Raw genomic sequence first — 12,109 nt, 5'->3', positions numbered from 1 at the left:
CTTTTGATCGATTAAGACAATAACTTTATTGATTTATTTAAAATTTTCTATATTTAAATTCTATTATAAAAATATAAATTTAAAAACTATAATAGTAAATTAATATATTACTAAGTAAGGATGCATTATAATAAAATAAATATATATTTAAATTTAAATAATATTCTATAAATTATTTATTTATCATGTTTTTTTTTAAATTATTAAAATATTTTTCAAGTGTTGCATTATTTCTTAGCGCTATATATTTCATAAATTTATATGATTGGACTCCATCAAAATTATATATATAGTTTTAAGCTTTGATTGAATGACTTACACGAAAGTTCATTAATGTCGATACGGACAGATATATACAAAATTTATTAATATTTAAATTTAATTATGTTTGTATGATGTTTTATTAATATTTGATTGTAATAGTTGTTTTTATTTGGATTGATACGATGATATTATTGTGTAATTAAGTAAATTTTTTATTTTACAACTGTATTATTGTATATAATAATAAAAAAATTTAAAAAATATAAAATATTAAAGATAAAAATATATAAACATATATAATTAAAATATTATATATGTATAATATATAAGTAAAAACATAAATATATATGATAAAATATATATATCTAAATATTATATATATATATGTATTTATATATAATTAAATATATAAGTCTAATGTTCCAATTTCACAAATCCTATTTTGAGAAGAAGAATAATAATAAAAGAGAAGTGTAAGACAGAAGAAATTAAAGAGAAAGGTAACGTGGTAAATAACAAAAACATTAAGGGTATAAAAAAAAAAAAAATTTATCAAACCATCGTAAAACTACTGAATCAGTTGTTTAAAAAAATAAAAAAAATTACGATTTTGAAAATCTTAACTCAATGACCACAAAACTATCCTATATATTTAAAAATATAAATAAAAAAAATTATATTATTATTATTGGACCATCATTTAAATAAAGTCTTAACAAAATAACATGCAAACTATACTAAAATTTAAATATATTTAAAATAAATTTAAAAATTTTTGTACAATAATTTTTTTTTATAAAATAATAAAAACTACATCGTTAAAAATTATATCAATAAATTTTAAATAACATTATTAGTTAGTAATTTTATTAGAATATGATATAAATTAAAATTATAATAATGTGTGTCAAATTTTCTTAATTTTGTCAAAATTTAAATCTATCGTTTAAATTTTTTAATTACGTAATCATAATTTATACTTATTATTTAAGATAAATATAAATTTATAAATGAATTAGCTCAAACCGCTATGTATTTCAAGGTTTTTCGATGCTTCAATTCAACTAGGTAAGCAAGCAAGGCAAAAAACTTCCAAGCTTCATTTTCATGGAAGTTTACTCAGTCCAAGAAACAAGGCAACCTAGCTTTGCCATAACTCTTCTTTGCTTGACTTCGAGAAAAGCTTTACAACGTTTGAAACTCGAAGCAACGCAAATCATTTTTTTTTTTTTAAAAAAAAAGAACGAGTACAACATTAAACTATTATGGTTAATTAAATTAAAAAAATTTAACTGTTGTAGAATATTTATACATCAACGAGTTAAAATCTAATTTTACCGAATCAGATATTATCGACTAGTTAAACATTAATTATAAGACTAGTTAATCATTAATTATAAGACGCTTACGAAATGATGAACTCTTTATGTTCAGTAAAGTTTTAATTTATGACTTATAAATAGAAAGTTAAGACGTTAATCGTTATATCATCGTACTGGTAGATTGAACAAAGTAAATTTTGAATCTCGCGAGAAAAATCAATAAATAAAATTATACATAATCAAAATTTACGAAACCCAAATACTAAGAAAAAGTTGTAAAATTGATATACAAAATATTACAAGATGCGTACTTACCCAATTCTTTTTTTTTCTTAAATCCAATCCTAAAATCTCCCATAAACACCCTAAAATCTTTTGCCCTTCAAAACATTAAAGAAAACTAAGTCTATTAGAGAAACTTCTACAAATGAAGATCTTGGTCCAAAGAATGATCATGAATTTAAAAAGCTAGCTGTACACATTACAGTAATCTAGCTGAGAACAACTGCATATATTTGTGTATGTATGTCAACTAGATTAAGCTGGTGAAAGATGATGTGAACATGTAAGGAATGTTGGCTAGAGGACCGCGCTGTTTGGCGAGTTCGTGGATGTCCTTGACAATGTCGAAAACTGCCTCGGGCTGTGCTAGTTTAAGGGCATTTTCTGATTTTTTGTTTAGGTCATCTGTCTTGGTGCTGAACCATTCTTTTACAATTCTAGCTGTTTCTTTGGGACTTCTGGTGAACACACCAGCTCCATTGTCCACTACATAGGGCACATTGCCCTTTTCCTGGTTTTGCCAAATGATGAAAAGCACAAAGGTGAAAAGGGACTAAAATGTTACAGCAGGCAAGTGAAGGAGTACTTAGTATTGACGACTAACCTGTCCCGGAATGTAGTCGTTGAGGATGATTGGAAGCCCTCGGATCAATGCCTCTGCAATTGTACCGGGTCCGGCCTACAAAGAATGGTGATGATAATATCAATTAGTCCTCCATGCTACCAGACAACAGATAATCATCAAGCACAAGGATATTTCAAAGTACTTTTGTGATTATGCAGTCACAAGCTCCCATCCATTTCTCCATCTGGGTCTCGAAACCTCGAACCTAAATTATGTAAAACAATGTTTAAAGAGGCAAACAATTAGGAAACAAAAACTATTGGAGCTCAAATTTGGCGATTACCTTAACCGGGATCTTCCATTCCTCGGATTCTAATGTGGAGGCAAGCACTTTATTCCGGCCACATATGATGATTAGTTGCCCAATTGGCTTCTCAAGCTCTTTGTCGTATAAGGATTCCCCAAGAGCCTTTGCAGTTTTTTTGACAGGACCCATTCCTTCACCTCCTCCCATCAGCAAAACTGCAGGTAAGTCAGGATCCATTTCAAGCTCTTTCCTTAACTCATCCTACAAGCCAATAACAAGAAATTTAAATCAACAATTTCATATCTCCATCAACACAAGCATGACCCAAAATGCTTTCAAACCTTCAAGAGAAATGCTCGTGCAAACGAAGGCCTAATGGGTAATCCGTAGACTCGGATTTGAGATTCGTCGAGGCCATCTAGCAGAGCCCTCTTGGCTACCTCATTTGATGGGCAGTAACATCTATTGACTCCAGGATGAAACCTGAAGGTTTTGGATTGAGAAATGTGAATTCTTAATGGGAAGAAAACAAGATTATCAGGTTCGAAAACAGGTTAAAGAATTCAAACCATGTTGGGTGGCAAGTGTTGAGGTCTGTAATGACGGTCACAAAAATCACTTTCTTTTGAAGTCCCTGCCATTTAAGAACCCAGAGAGGAATGTGCTGCATCAATGGATGAACACTGATGATAATATCTGGCTTGTACTCCATTAAACCAGCTTCTACTTCCCTTCATTCAATCATACATGGCAACAACTCTAATCAAATTTTCTTTAAAGATACCATTTAGATTAACATTCTATGCAGCATTAATGCTGAAAATGATTTGGGTTGCCTAATCTCCAAAGCAAGTAATTGAATAATGAATCATTTTGAAGAAATTAATGAAGATAGCAGGCAGTAAGTACTTGGCATAGTAGGCAGCAATAGCGGCAAGATAACAGCTGTGAATCCATCTGGGAGAGGTACCGTGAAAAGCAACCTTCCATAGCTGCACATGTTTGACCATGAACTTGTATGATCTCTCCATATTATTCAATGGCCAGCCTGTGTACTCTTTCCAAACATCCTTCACAAATATCTGTAATGATTGGAAGATGCCACCCAACATAAACAAAATCACATGCTATACAGTTCAACTATATACATATATATTTATAAAAGTCAAATTAGGGAAGGAGATAGATTTAGAAACAGAACATTTTGGAAGAAGACAAGGGCGTTTCATATTTTTGTTTTTCATGGAGGATTTGGATAATATCAAAGAATACAAACAATCAAGAATTACCCGAAAGATGCGTGAGAAAAAAAAAATCCCAAATGGAAACAGAAAGAGAAACTGAAAATTTACAGAACAAAAACAGAAAACTCCAAGAAGAAAATTGCAAAGCCTTAAAAATCAAAGAAAGAAACAATTTTTAAGTTATCCAATAAGGAATCAGATCAAATCAAAACAAACCCAGAAAAGATATTTCCAGCAACATTGGATCCCAGAAGAAAATTCCAAAACCAGAGACATGACATGAATTTTTCTTTTAAGGAACAATATATATTTATATATATATAATGTACGTACGTTATACTCATCTCCAAACTCGATCTTGAAAGCATCACGAATGGCCTCGGCGGAGGCACGGTGTCCACCGCCTGTATCGCTCATGAGGATGAGCACGTTCTTGGCCCTGTCGGCACCCATCTGGGCAAGCTCCATGGTACCATCTTCCTCCTCATCGTAGTAATCCTCCTCGAAGTTTTCGAACGAAGAAGACTTCTTTATATGGTGATGATGATGAGTAGTACCACCGTAGCTGGTGGTTGTCGTGGCAGTTGTGGCGGTGGCGGTTAGATTAAAATTGCTGTAAACCCGCTGAAACACCTTCTCTGTAATGGAGGCCGTTTTTCTGGGAGAAGCAACTGTCATCACCATCTCCGAACAGAGAAAAAAGAAAACAAATCTCACAACGGAAGAAAATGATTAGAATGGAGGAAACCCAGATGGGATTCGACGCTCCGAGCCTCCTCCCACCCACCTGCAAATCGCAGAGAAGGGGAGAGGTAGAGATTGGAGGAGATCAGGGGGGAGAAATACGGAGAAGGTGGTATTATTATATGGAGTATTAATTGAAATTTGAAAGAACGGTTGTTAGTCGTTGTCGTGGCAAGTTTAAGGTTGTCTGAGAGGAGAGTGCAAGGTGGCGACGATGCGGTGGAATTCTGCCATGGAGATTTCAGGGGGGGGGAGGGGTTTTCCAGTTCACTCGTTTTAATGGCCGTCAGATTCGCATTTTAGTTTGGAATGTTCTTATTGAAAGATTCGAATCTCCATTAATGTCTTTCAACAGTGTATTTTTACAATTTTGCTAAAATACCCTTGTAGTCTTTAGTATTTGCTGATACGAGAAAATATCAAAATTTCGGCTTGGCTTGTTTTGTATGACTTCAAAAGTCCGTTGGGAGGGCGGTAGTTAATTCGGTTAGAATCTCCGAGGTAAAATTTTTTATTTTTTTAAAAATTTAAAATTAAAACTTTCGAATAAAATATTAAAAATATAAAAATCAAAAATTAAATTAAATTATAATAAAAAAATACAAAATTTTAATTCTAATAGAATTAGATAATAAATAATAAAATTAAAATAATTAAATTTTTTTTATTTGGTGATGAAATTAATTTCATCATGCTCGAAGAAAACCCAAGATGGAGTGGCTTGAAAACGATTTCGGAAAATACGACGAGGAAAAAGAAAACAAAGATCGGATACTTAATCGAAAAAGACACTTGACCAACTGGGGTATAAATGTAAATACATATTTACATATAGAAATTTAATCCAACAAAAAAAATGTCAGGGGCATTTCAGCAATTTAATTAAGTTATGGGGGCGAAAAAAATATTTTTTGAGAGTGGGAGGTGGGGCCTACAATTTTGTAAATATGCGGGGAGATGCGACAAGTTTAGCTGGCATTCGCGTTGTTCGTCAACTCGCCCTTATAATGACTGGCTTACGTCATATTAAGTAACATGGGGGCGCAATTATTTTTAGTTTTTAGTTTTTTTTTTAATAAAAAAGTTTAATTAGTAAATTTAATTTTATATTAATGATTATAAATATTTTTATTTTTTTTATAAAATTTTCAGAATTAGTAATTTTAAAAAATATTATTAGTGATATATATAAAATATATAATAATAAATAAATTGATAAAAAAAAAATTACACGTAAAATGAGAATAATTTTTATTTTATATTAATTGAAACTAAAATGCAAATTTAGAAATTAATTTCATAAACTTTATAAATTCAGAAATTTATAATTTGTCCTACTAGAAGAGAGTATAAATTATATTATGATAATAACAAAATTTACCCTTCAAAAAATTAAATTTAATAAAAAAATTTGAATATATTATTATAATTTTATGTAAATAAATTTTGTTCAGAAAATTTAAAATTATTTTAAATACAATCTTATCTTATAATTTAGAACCAATCGAACTGTATGTTCATAAATAATTTTTTTAAAAAAATTATTAATTTATAATGAGTAATAATTATATATAAAATTTAATAATTATATATTTTTATAATATTAAATTAAAATATTACGATATTATGAAATTTATTTATAAATAAATATTTATTTTAATTAGAAAATCCGAGACATAAAAAGAGAAGAATTCTGATAAAAGAAAATAGAAATTCATTGTTAAGTGGGCTTGGGCTTCGGTTTGGGCTTGGGCTCGGGCTCGGGTTTGGGCTCGGGCTTGGGTCTTTGGGCTTTCATCGTTTTTTCATTTATGGAGAAATAATTTTCAGAAAATTCCAAATCAACCCCTCAAGTGTCTCGTGTGTACCCACAGTAGCCCCATTTTCCATGTTTTATTTTTAAAACACCCTTCTCTCTAGCCGCTTCGATTCTTCATCTAATTCCAGTAAGGCCCAAAAGTCTAGGGTTTTCATCCCCCTGCAGTCCCCGCGGCTTCTCCCATGGTGAACTTTTCTTCTCCGCTCCGTCAATTGTAATTATTATTATTTTTTTCTAATTTCTCGAGTATAATTAGTGAAATCCATTGTAATGCGCCGATTCTATGAAAAATTATCTTCTTGGCGCAGTTAAATCAGTTGTAGTGATATAATAAAGTTGATGTACTTTGATTATTGACAGTAAGCTGGTAATGTGGTTCGGACAAGTAGTGTAATCTTATTTTTTGGGCTAAAAACTTGCAGATATTTGGTAAACGTCATGCCTTTTGTAGTGTGGATGATCGGATGATCGTACACATGGTCGTTGTTGAGTTGTCTGATGTGAACTTTTTTCAGTTGATCATCAGCGAAGGTTATAGCCCATCTGACTTTTACATGCATGATTTTGAGAAGGTGATTCTGAATTTGATCACCTGCTGATTGCAGCCGGGTGAAAGATATTCACTCTTTAATATCTTGAAAACTACATGCAGCCATGTGTTCAACCATTCTTCTCACTAAAAATAAAAAGTCTTCAACACTCTTTAGTTTTAACCCAAAGAGGTTGAGATTTTGTTATGGATTCATGATGTCGCGTCCTTCATCCTTTGGAATTAAAAAGGGAAAATGTATTATTAATGGGCACCAAGGAGGTGCCAACCATATAGAAGGGTTAACAAAATATCAGAAATCCCACCCATATGCAAGGGTTAGAAAATATTAGAAATAATAAGGTCTATAAGGTTTCCCAAATCCTCTCAGAATAGAATACCTAAAAAACAAAACACTCAGGGTATGATGAAACCAGCAATCTCTAATTCTGTCAAAAGAAGAGCAAGTGCTCTTGAGATTTTACATGTTTCTTTCTCTCCAACTGACCCAAAGATAGACACAAGGATGAGAATGAAGAGTTCTTTTCCTTAATTTGCATGGTCTAATATGGTAATTTTAGCCTTTGCATTATGATAAGTTTCCTCCATTTACATGGTATAATATGGTAATTTTAGCCTTTGCAATATGGTAATTTTCCTTGATTTAAGTGACCTTTGCAATGCGGTCGTTTTCTGACTTTTTATGTCGGAGAGCACCAACTGGCTAGGTGCTTCCTTTTAGACCAAAATAATGAACTTGGCTTCTTGTTTTTATCTCATATCATATGATTGTCAATTTGTAGCAACTCGTTTTTCTACGTGCTTGCCGATATTTGTTATCTCCGGTTGATTGTTTTTTTCCCCTTAAACTTGACATTTTTGTTTTCATGAGGGCAGTATAAGGAGTTCTGTGACTCTTTGCTGGGTAAATGTCTTTGTTGAAATTTCTTGGTTGAAAATTTTGGCTGTTGTAAGTGAGAGCTTTATGATTTAGAACATGTCAGTCGGTGATTTCCAAACAATGAGTTTTCCATTTAAAAGTGAAATTGGTTTCTTGATGGTTTGGATACTGATGGTGATATATTATGACATTTATATTATATCCTAATCTAATGTTTTTCAATTTAAATATATGTGGCTGTTGAGTTTCATGATGAGTTTCTTGTAGCAGTAGCTTTGAATTCCAGAGAGTGGTGTGCTTATTCTTCTTCTTTCCTTTGATATTTATTTTTTATAGAAAGAGCAGCATGGAAGGTATGGGTGATGCAAATAGAATTTGTCTCGTTGTTATGATTAACATAGCTGTATAATTGGCTGTTTATTTGGCCCTCAGATATAATTTGCAATGGGAAAGGGAAAGCTTATACTGATATGCCAATCTGGCGGTACCTTTATCACAAATGACGATGGGTCCTTGTCATATACTGGAGGAGAGGCAGAGGCTATTGACATCAACCATGAAACAGTATTTGATGATCTCAAGTTTAAATTAGCTGAAATATGGGATTTAGACTATACATCTTTGTCTATCAAATACTTTCTTCCTGGAAATCGGAGAACACTTATCAATTTATCAAATGACAGAGACCTAAAGAGAATGTATGATTTCCATGGAGAATCAGTGACGGCGGATGTTTTTGTGACAGGGAGAAAGGGATTTGATCAGGTAGCCTTTGACATGCATCATAACAGGTACAAACCATCTCCCCTTATTTTCAAGTATGACCTGTTATCTGCCAAGAGGGCTGCCCTGCCAGCATGTTTGATGCTTCATATTTCTAAAAATCTTTGTGGTTATTACTTTGATAAAGATTGTTGCTCAACCAGTTGTTTTAAAGACAAGTTTCATTCTTGTTGTGTGAGTTTTGGACACGATTGTATTGCAGGCAGTTGCAGTTCTCTTCCCATGAGTAATATGGCAATGAGTTTTGGCAATTTTTTGTTCCATTCAGGGTTGTCATAAAGGTTATTTACCAAATGTACAAATTTGCACTGAACTAATGTTATTGGTCACTTGCAGGGCATGTGGGATTAAAGTGGCTGAAACTGTGATTGCAACTGTCGCATCTCAACCTGCTATGACAATGCCTGTTGCAATGGAAACAGAAACTGGTACCATTGATGATACTTCCAAACTTGCCCCTGTTGCTTCCAGAGACAACTTAGTAGCTGCCAAGAAAACTACTAAAAGCAGCACCAGATTGACTGCTAAATCAAAAAGGTTAACTACTAAAAGCTCCACTAGAGTGACTAGAACTTCGAAACGTTCTCGTGCCTATAAGATTGACAGTGATCCTGGTGCTGCTTGTTCTGTTCGAAATGCCACTGCTGATGATTGTGGCCATGGCCTAATAATAGTTGATATGAGCGCTACCCCAGCTGATACTGTTAAGAAAAGAAGGCGGACTGCATATTGGCAAAGTACTCCTAATGGTCCTACAATAGTTTCTATCACTGAGAATGTTGGGGAGACAAGAAAAGGTACATCTAGGAGAAGGAATGTAGAGAGCGACAGTCCTAGTGCAATATCTTATTATGTGGAGCAGCAAGTAGAGACCGGACCTTTGATGGAGGATTCTTCTGGTGCATTAGTTCTTGCCAATACTGGTGATGCTTCTTCAAAGGAGTTGATTGCGTCATGGAAAGATTGTATTACCGGTGTTGGCCATGAATTTCAGAGTGTGGTTGAGTTTCGTGATGCACTGCAAAAATATGCCATTGCACATCGTTTTATGTACAGGTTAAAGAAAAATGACACTAACCGTGCAAGTGGCAGATGTATAGCTGATGGCTGTTCTTGGAGGATACATGCATCCTGGGTTAAATCTGCAGGAGTATTTAGGGTAAAGAAGATGAATGAATCACATACATGCGGAGGTGAGTCTTGGAAGGCTGCTCATCCGACAAAGCATTGGTTAGTAAGCATTATCAAGGAGAGGTTACAGGATAGCCCGCATCACAGACCAAAGGACATTGCTAAGGAAATTCTTAGAGACTTTGGCATTACCCTGAACTACACACAAGTATGGCGTGGGATTGAAGATGCGAGAGAACAACTTCAGGGTTCTTATAAAGATGCATATGCCCGCTTACCTTGGTTCTGCGATAGGATACTGGAAGCAAATCCAGAAAGTTATGTGAAGCTTTCCATTGATGACTCCAGAAAATTTCAGCGTCTTTTTGTGTCTTTTCATGCATCAATACATGGTTTTAAAAATGGTTGTCGTCCACTCATTTTCCTTGATGCTACAGCAGTGAAATCAAAATATCACGAGATACTATTGACTGCTAGTGCCTTAGATGGAGATGACGGTGTTTTCCCAGTTGCAGTCACCCTTGTGGATATTGATAATGTGGGCAATTGGCAATGGTTCTTGGAGCAGTTGAGGTCTGCGCTGTCAACTTCACGATCCATAACCTTTGTCTCTGATAGAGAGAAGGGATTGACGAAATGTGTGCTAGAAGTATTTGAGAATGCCCATCATGGTTACTCTATGTTCTACCTGATGGAAAACTTCATGAGAGACTTGAAAGGTCCATTCCATGGAGATGGAAGGGGTTCTTTGCCAGTAAATTTCTTGGCTGCTGCCCGTGCTGTCCGTGTTGATGCTTTTAAGATGTTCACTGAACGAATTAAACGGATTTCTCCAAGAGCTTATGATTGGGTAATGACAGTTGAGCCAGAACACTGGGCAGATTCAGCATTCAAGGGTGAGCGTTATAGTCAGATTACATTCAACATTGCGGAGTTGTATGCTAAATGGACACAGGAAGTCTGGCAGCTTCCCATCATACAAAAGATTGAAAAGCTAATATCTAAGATGATGGAGTTGATAAATGACCGCCGGAATATTTCAAGTGATTGGTCTTCAAAGCTTACTCCATCAAAGGAAGAAAAAGTAGAGGAAGAAAGGAGAAGAGCTTGTGATCTAAAAGTTCTATTCTCATCTGATACCTTATTTGAGGTTCACGATACTTCAATTAATGTTGTTGATATCGACAAAAGGGACTGCAGCTGTCTGGCCTGGAAAGTAACAGGGCTGCCCTGTCGCCATGCTATTGCCGTTTTCAGTTGCACTGGCAGAAGCGTCTATGATTATTGTTCGAACTACTTCACAGTTGACAACTTCCATGTAACATACTCGAAGTCTATAAATCTTTTCTTGTCTGTTTTCAATCCCTCAGATGAAGAAAAAGCAGGGTCGGAGGCAGAGACTGTTCTGCCCCCTTCGATCTCTCGGCCTCCAAGCCAAGAGAAGAAAAAACCGAACAAATCAAAGGGAAGGATTAAACGTTTAGTTTTTTGTACCAGATGCAAGGGAGCAGGACATAACAAGGCTACGTGCAAAGAAATCGAACAGGGCATAATAAGACTTACATAAAAATTATAAGATTAGAGCAAGGAAACATAGAGCACACGTCCACCCTCTTGGTTGGCCTCTTCTAGGTACTGCTTTGTACAGTTTTCCTCTTTTTTTTCTTTTGACTTTCTTCTCTTTTTCCATTACTACTTAGAAGGTAAAATAATTTATGAAAACTGGGCTCTGCATTTATACTTCCATGCAGGTTTGTATAAAATTTGGTACATATTGCCGTCTTAGCTTATAATCTTGAGGCTGAGGAATTGAACAATTTGTTTGGTTCAAGTCCCATTCAACTCCTTACTGTATATAACTTTCCATACAACCATCATTTATATGTTTCATTTTGCTTATCAATCCAACTTAATGAATTATTACACTTAAACTATTTTTCATGCATACAACAAAATATAACCTTACATGAAAATGGTACTGAGATAATTTTGTGTTTTTTAAAAGATAATTACTCTTACGAAATATCTCTTCTATGTAACAGAGAGATGAACCAAGAGTTACAATGAGATTTTCTTTCATTTCCATTTTATCATAACTTAGCGACTAAAAATATAAAAGTATACAAGGGAATGGAGGAATCGAAAAACCCTTCCATTCTCTTTTCCCTTGGACCTAAGCAAATCAGCAAACAAGGGGAGATTCCCTCCTTTCCCCTAT

General features: G+C 34.0%; 2 protein-coding genes across 5 annotated transcripts; one reads left to right on the top strand and one right to left on the bottom strand.

Annotated features, from left to right (window-relative positions):
- Positions 1–1,846: 1,846 nt before the first annotated feature.
- On the bottom strand, positions 1,847–5,010 carry LOC110826136 (monogalactosyldiacylglycerol synthase 2, chloroplastic-like). The gene is made up of 8 exons (XM_022056736.2): positions 4,318–5,010; positions 3,650–3,822; positions 3,310–3,471; positions 3,082–3,223; positions 2,777–3,001; positions 2,636–2,698; positions 2,473–2,547; positions 1,847–2,379 (listed from the first exon to the last, which is right to left on the bottom strand). The coding sequence occupies exons 1-8, from the start codon at positions 4,666–4,668 to the stop codon at positions 2,119–2,121; spliced, it is 1,452 nt and encodes a 483-aa protein (XP_021912428.1). The 5' UTR covers positions 4,669–5,010; the 3' UTR covers positions 1,847–2,118.
- A 1,585-nt stretch (positions 5,011–6,595) lies between these two features.
- LOC110826121 (uncharacterized) lies at positions 6,596–11,736 on the top strand. 4 transcript variants are annotated; one of them, XM_022056720.2, is made up of 4 exons: positions 6,615–6,732; positions 6,970–7,078; positions 8,410–8,768; positions 9,097–11,736. In XM_022056720.2, exons 3-4 carry the CDS (start codon positions 8,422–8,424, stop codon positions 11,456–11,458), a joined length of 2,709 nt encoding a protein of 902 aa, XP_021912412.2. In that variant the 5' UTR covers positions 6,615–6,732; positions 6,970–7,078; positions 8,410–8,421; the 3' UTR covers positions 11,459–11,736. The 4 variants fall into 4 exon arrangements, with proteins under 4 accessions (XP_021912411.2, XP_021912412.2, XP_088063520.1 ...); XM_088207394.1 differs by having other exon boundaries at positions 6,970–7,119; XM_022056719.2 differs by lacking the exon at positions 6,970–7,078 and having other exon boundaries at positions 6,596–6,732.
- The last annotated feature ends 373 nt before the right edge of the window (positions 11,737–12,109 follow it).

The sequence above is a fragment of the Carica papaya genome, chromosome 7, assembly GCF_054855325.1.
Source record: "Carica papaya isolate Zhongbai chromosome 7, ASM5485532v1, whole genome shotgun sequence".
Lineage (NCBI taxonomy): Eukaryota > Viridiplantae > Streptophyta > Magnoliopsida > Brassicales > Caricaceae > Carica > Carica papaya.
This window is presented reverse-complemented; position numbering and strand designations above follow the sequence as displayed.

Coding starts and splice junctions, on each gene's coding strand:
- LOC110826136 (XM_022056736.2), bottom strand. CDS start 4,668: ATGGTGATGACAGTTGCTTCTCCCAGAAAAACGGCCTCCATTACAGAG. Junction 2,548..2,635: donor GTGACTGCATAATCACAAAA/GTACTTTGAAAT, acceptor CATTCTTTGTAG/GCCGGACCCGGTACAATTGC. Junction 2,380..2,472: donor ACGACTACATTCCGGGACAG/GTTAGTCGTCAA, acceptor TGGCAAAACCAG/GAAAAGGGCAATGTGCCCTA.
- LOC110826121 (XM_022056719.2), top strand. CDS start 8,422: ATGGGAAAGGGAAAGCTTATACTGATATGCCAATCTGGCGGTACCTTT. Junction 8,769..9,096: donor TTTGACATGCATCATAACAG/GTACAAACCATC, acceptor GGTCACTTGCAG/GGCATGTGGGATTAAAGTGG.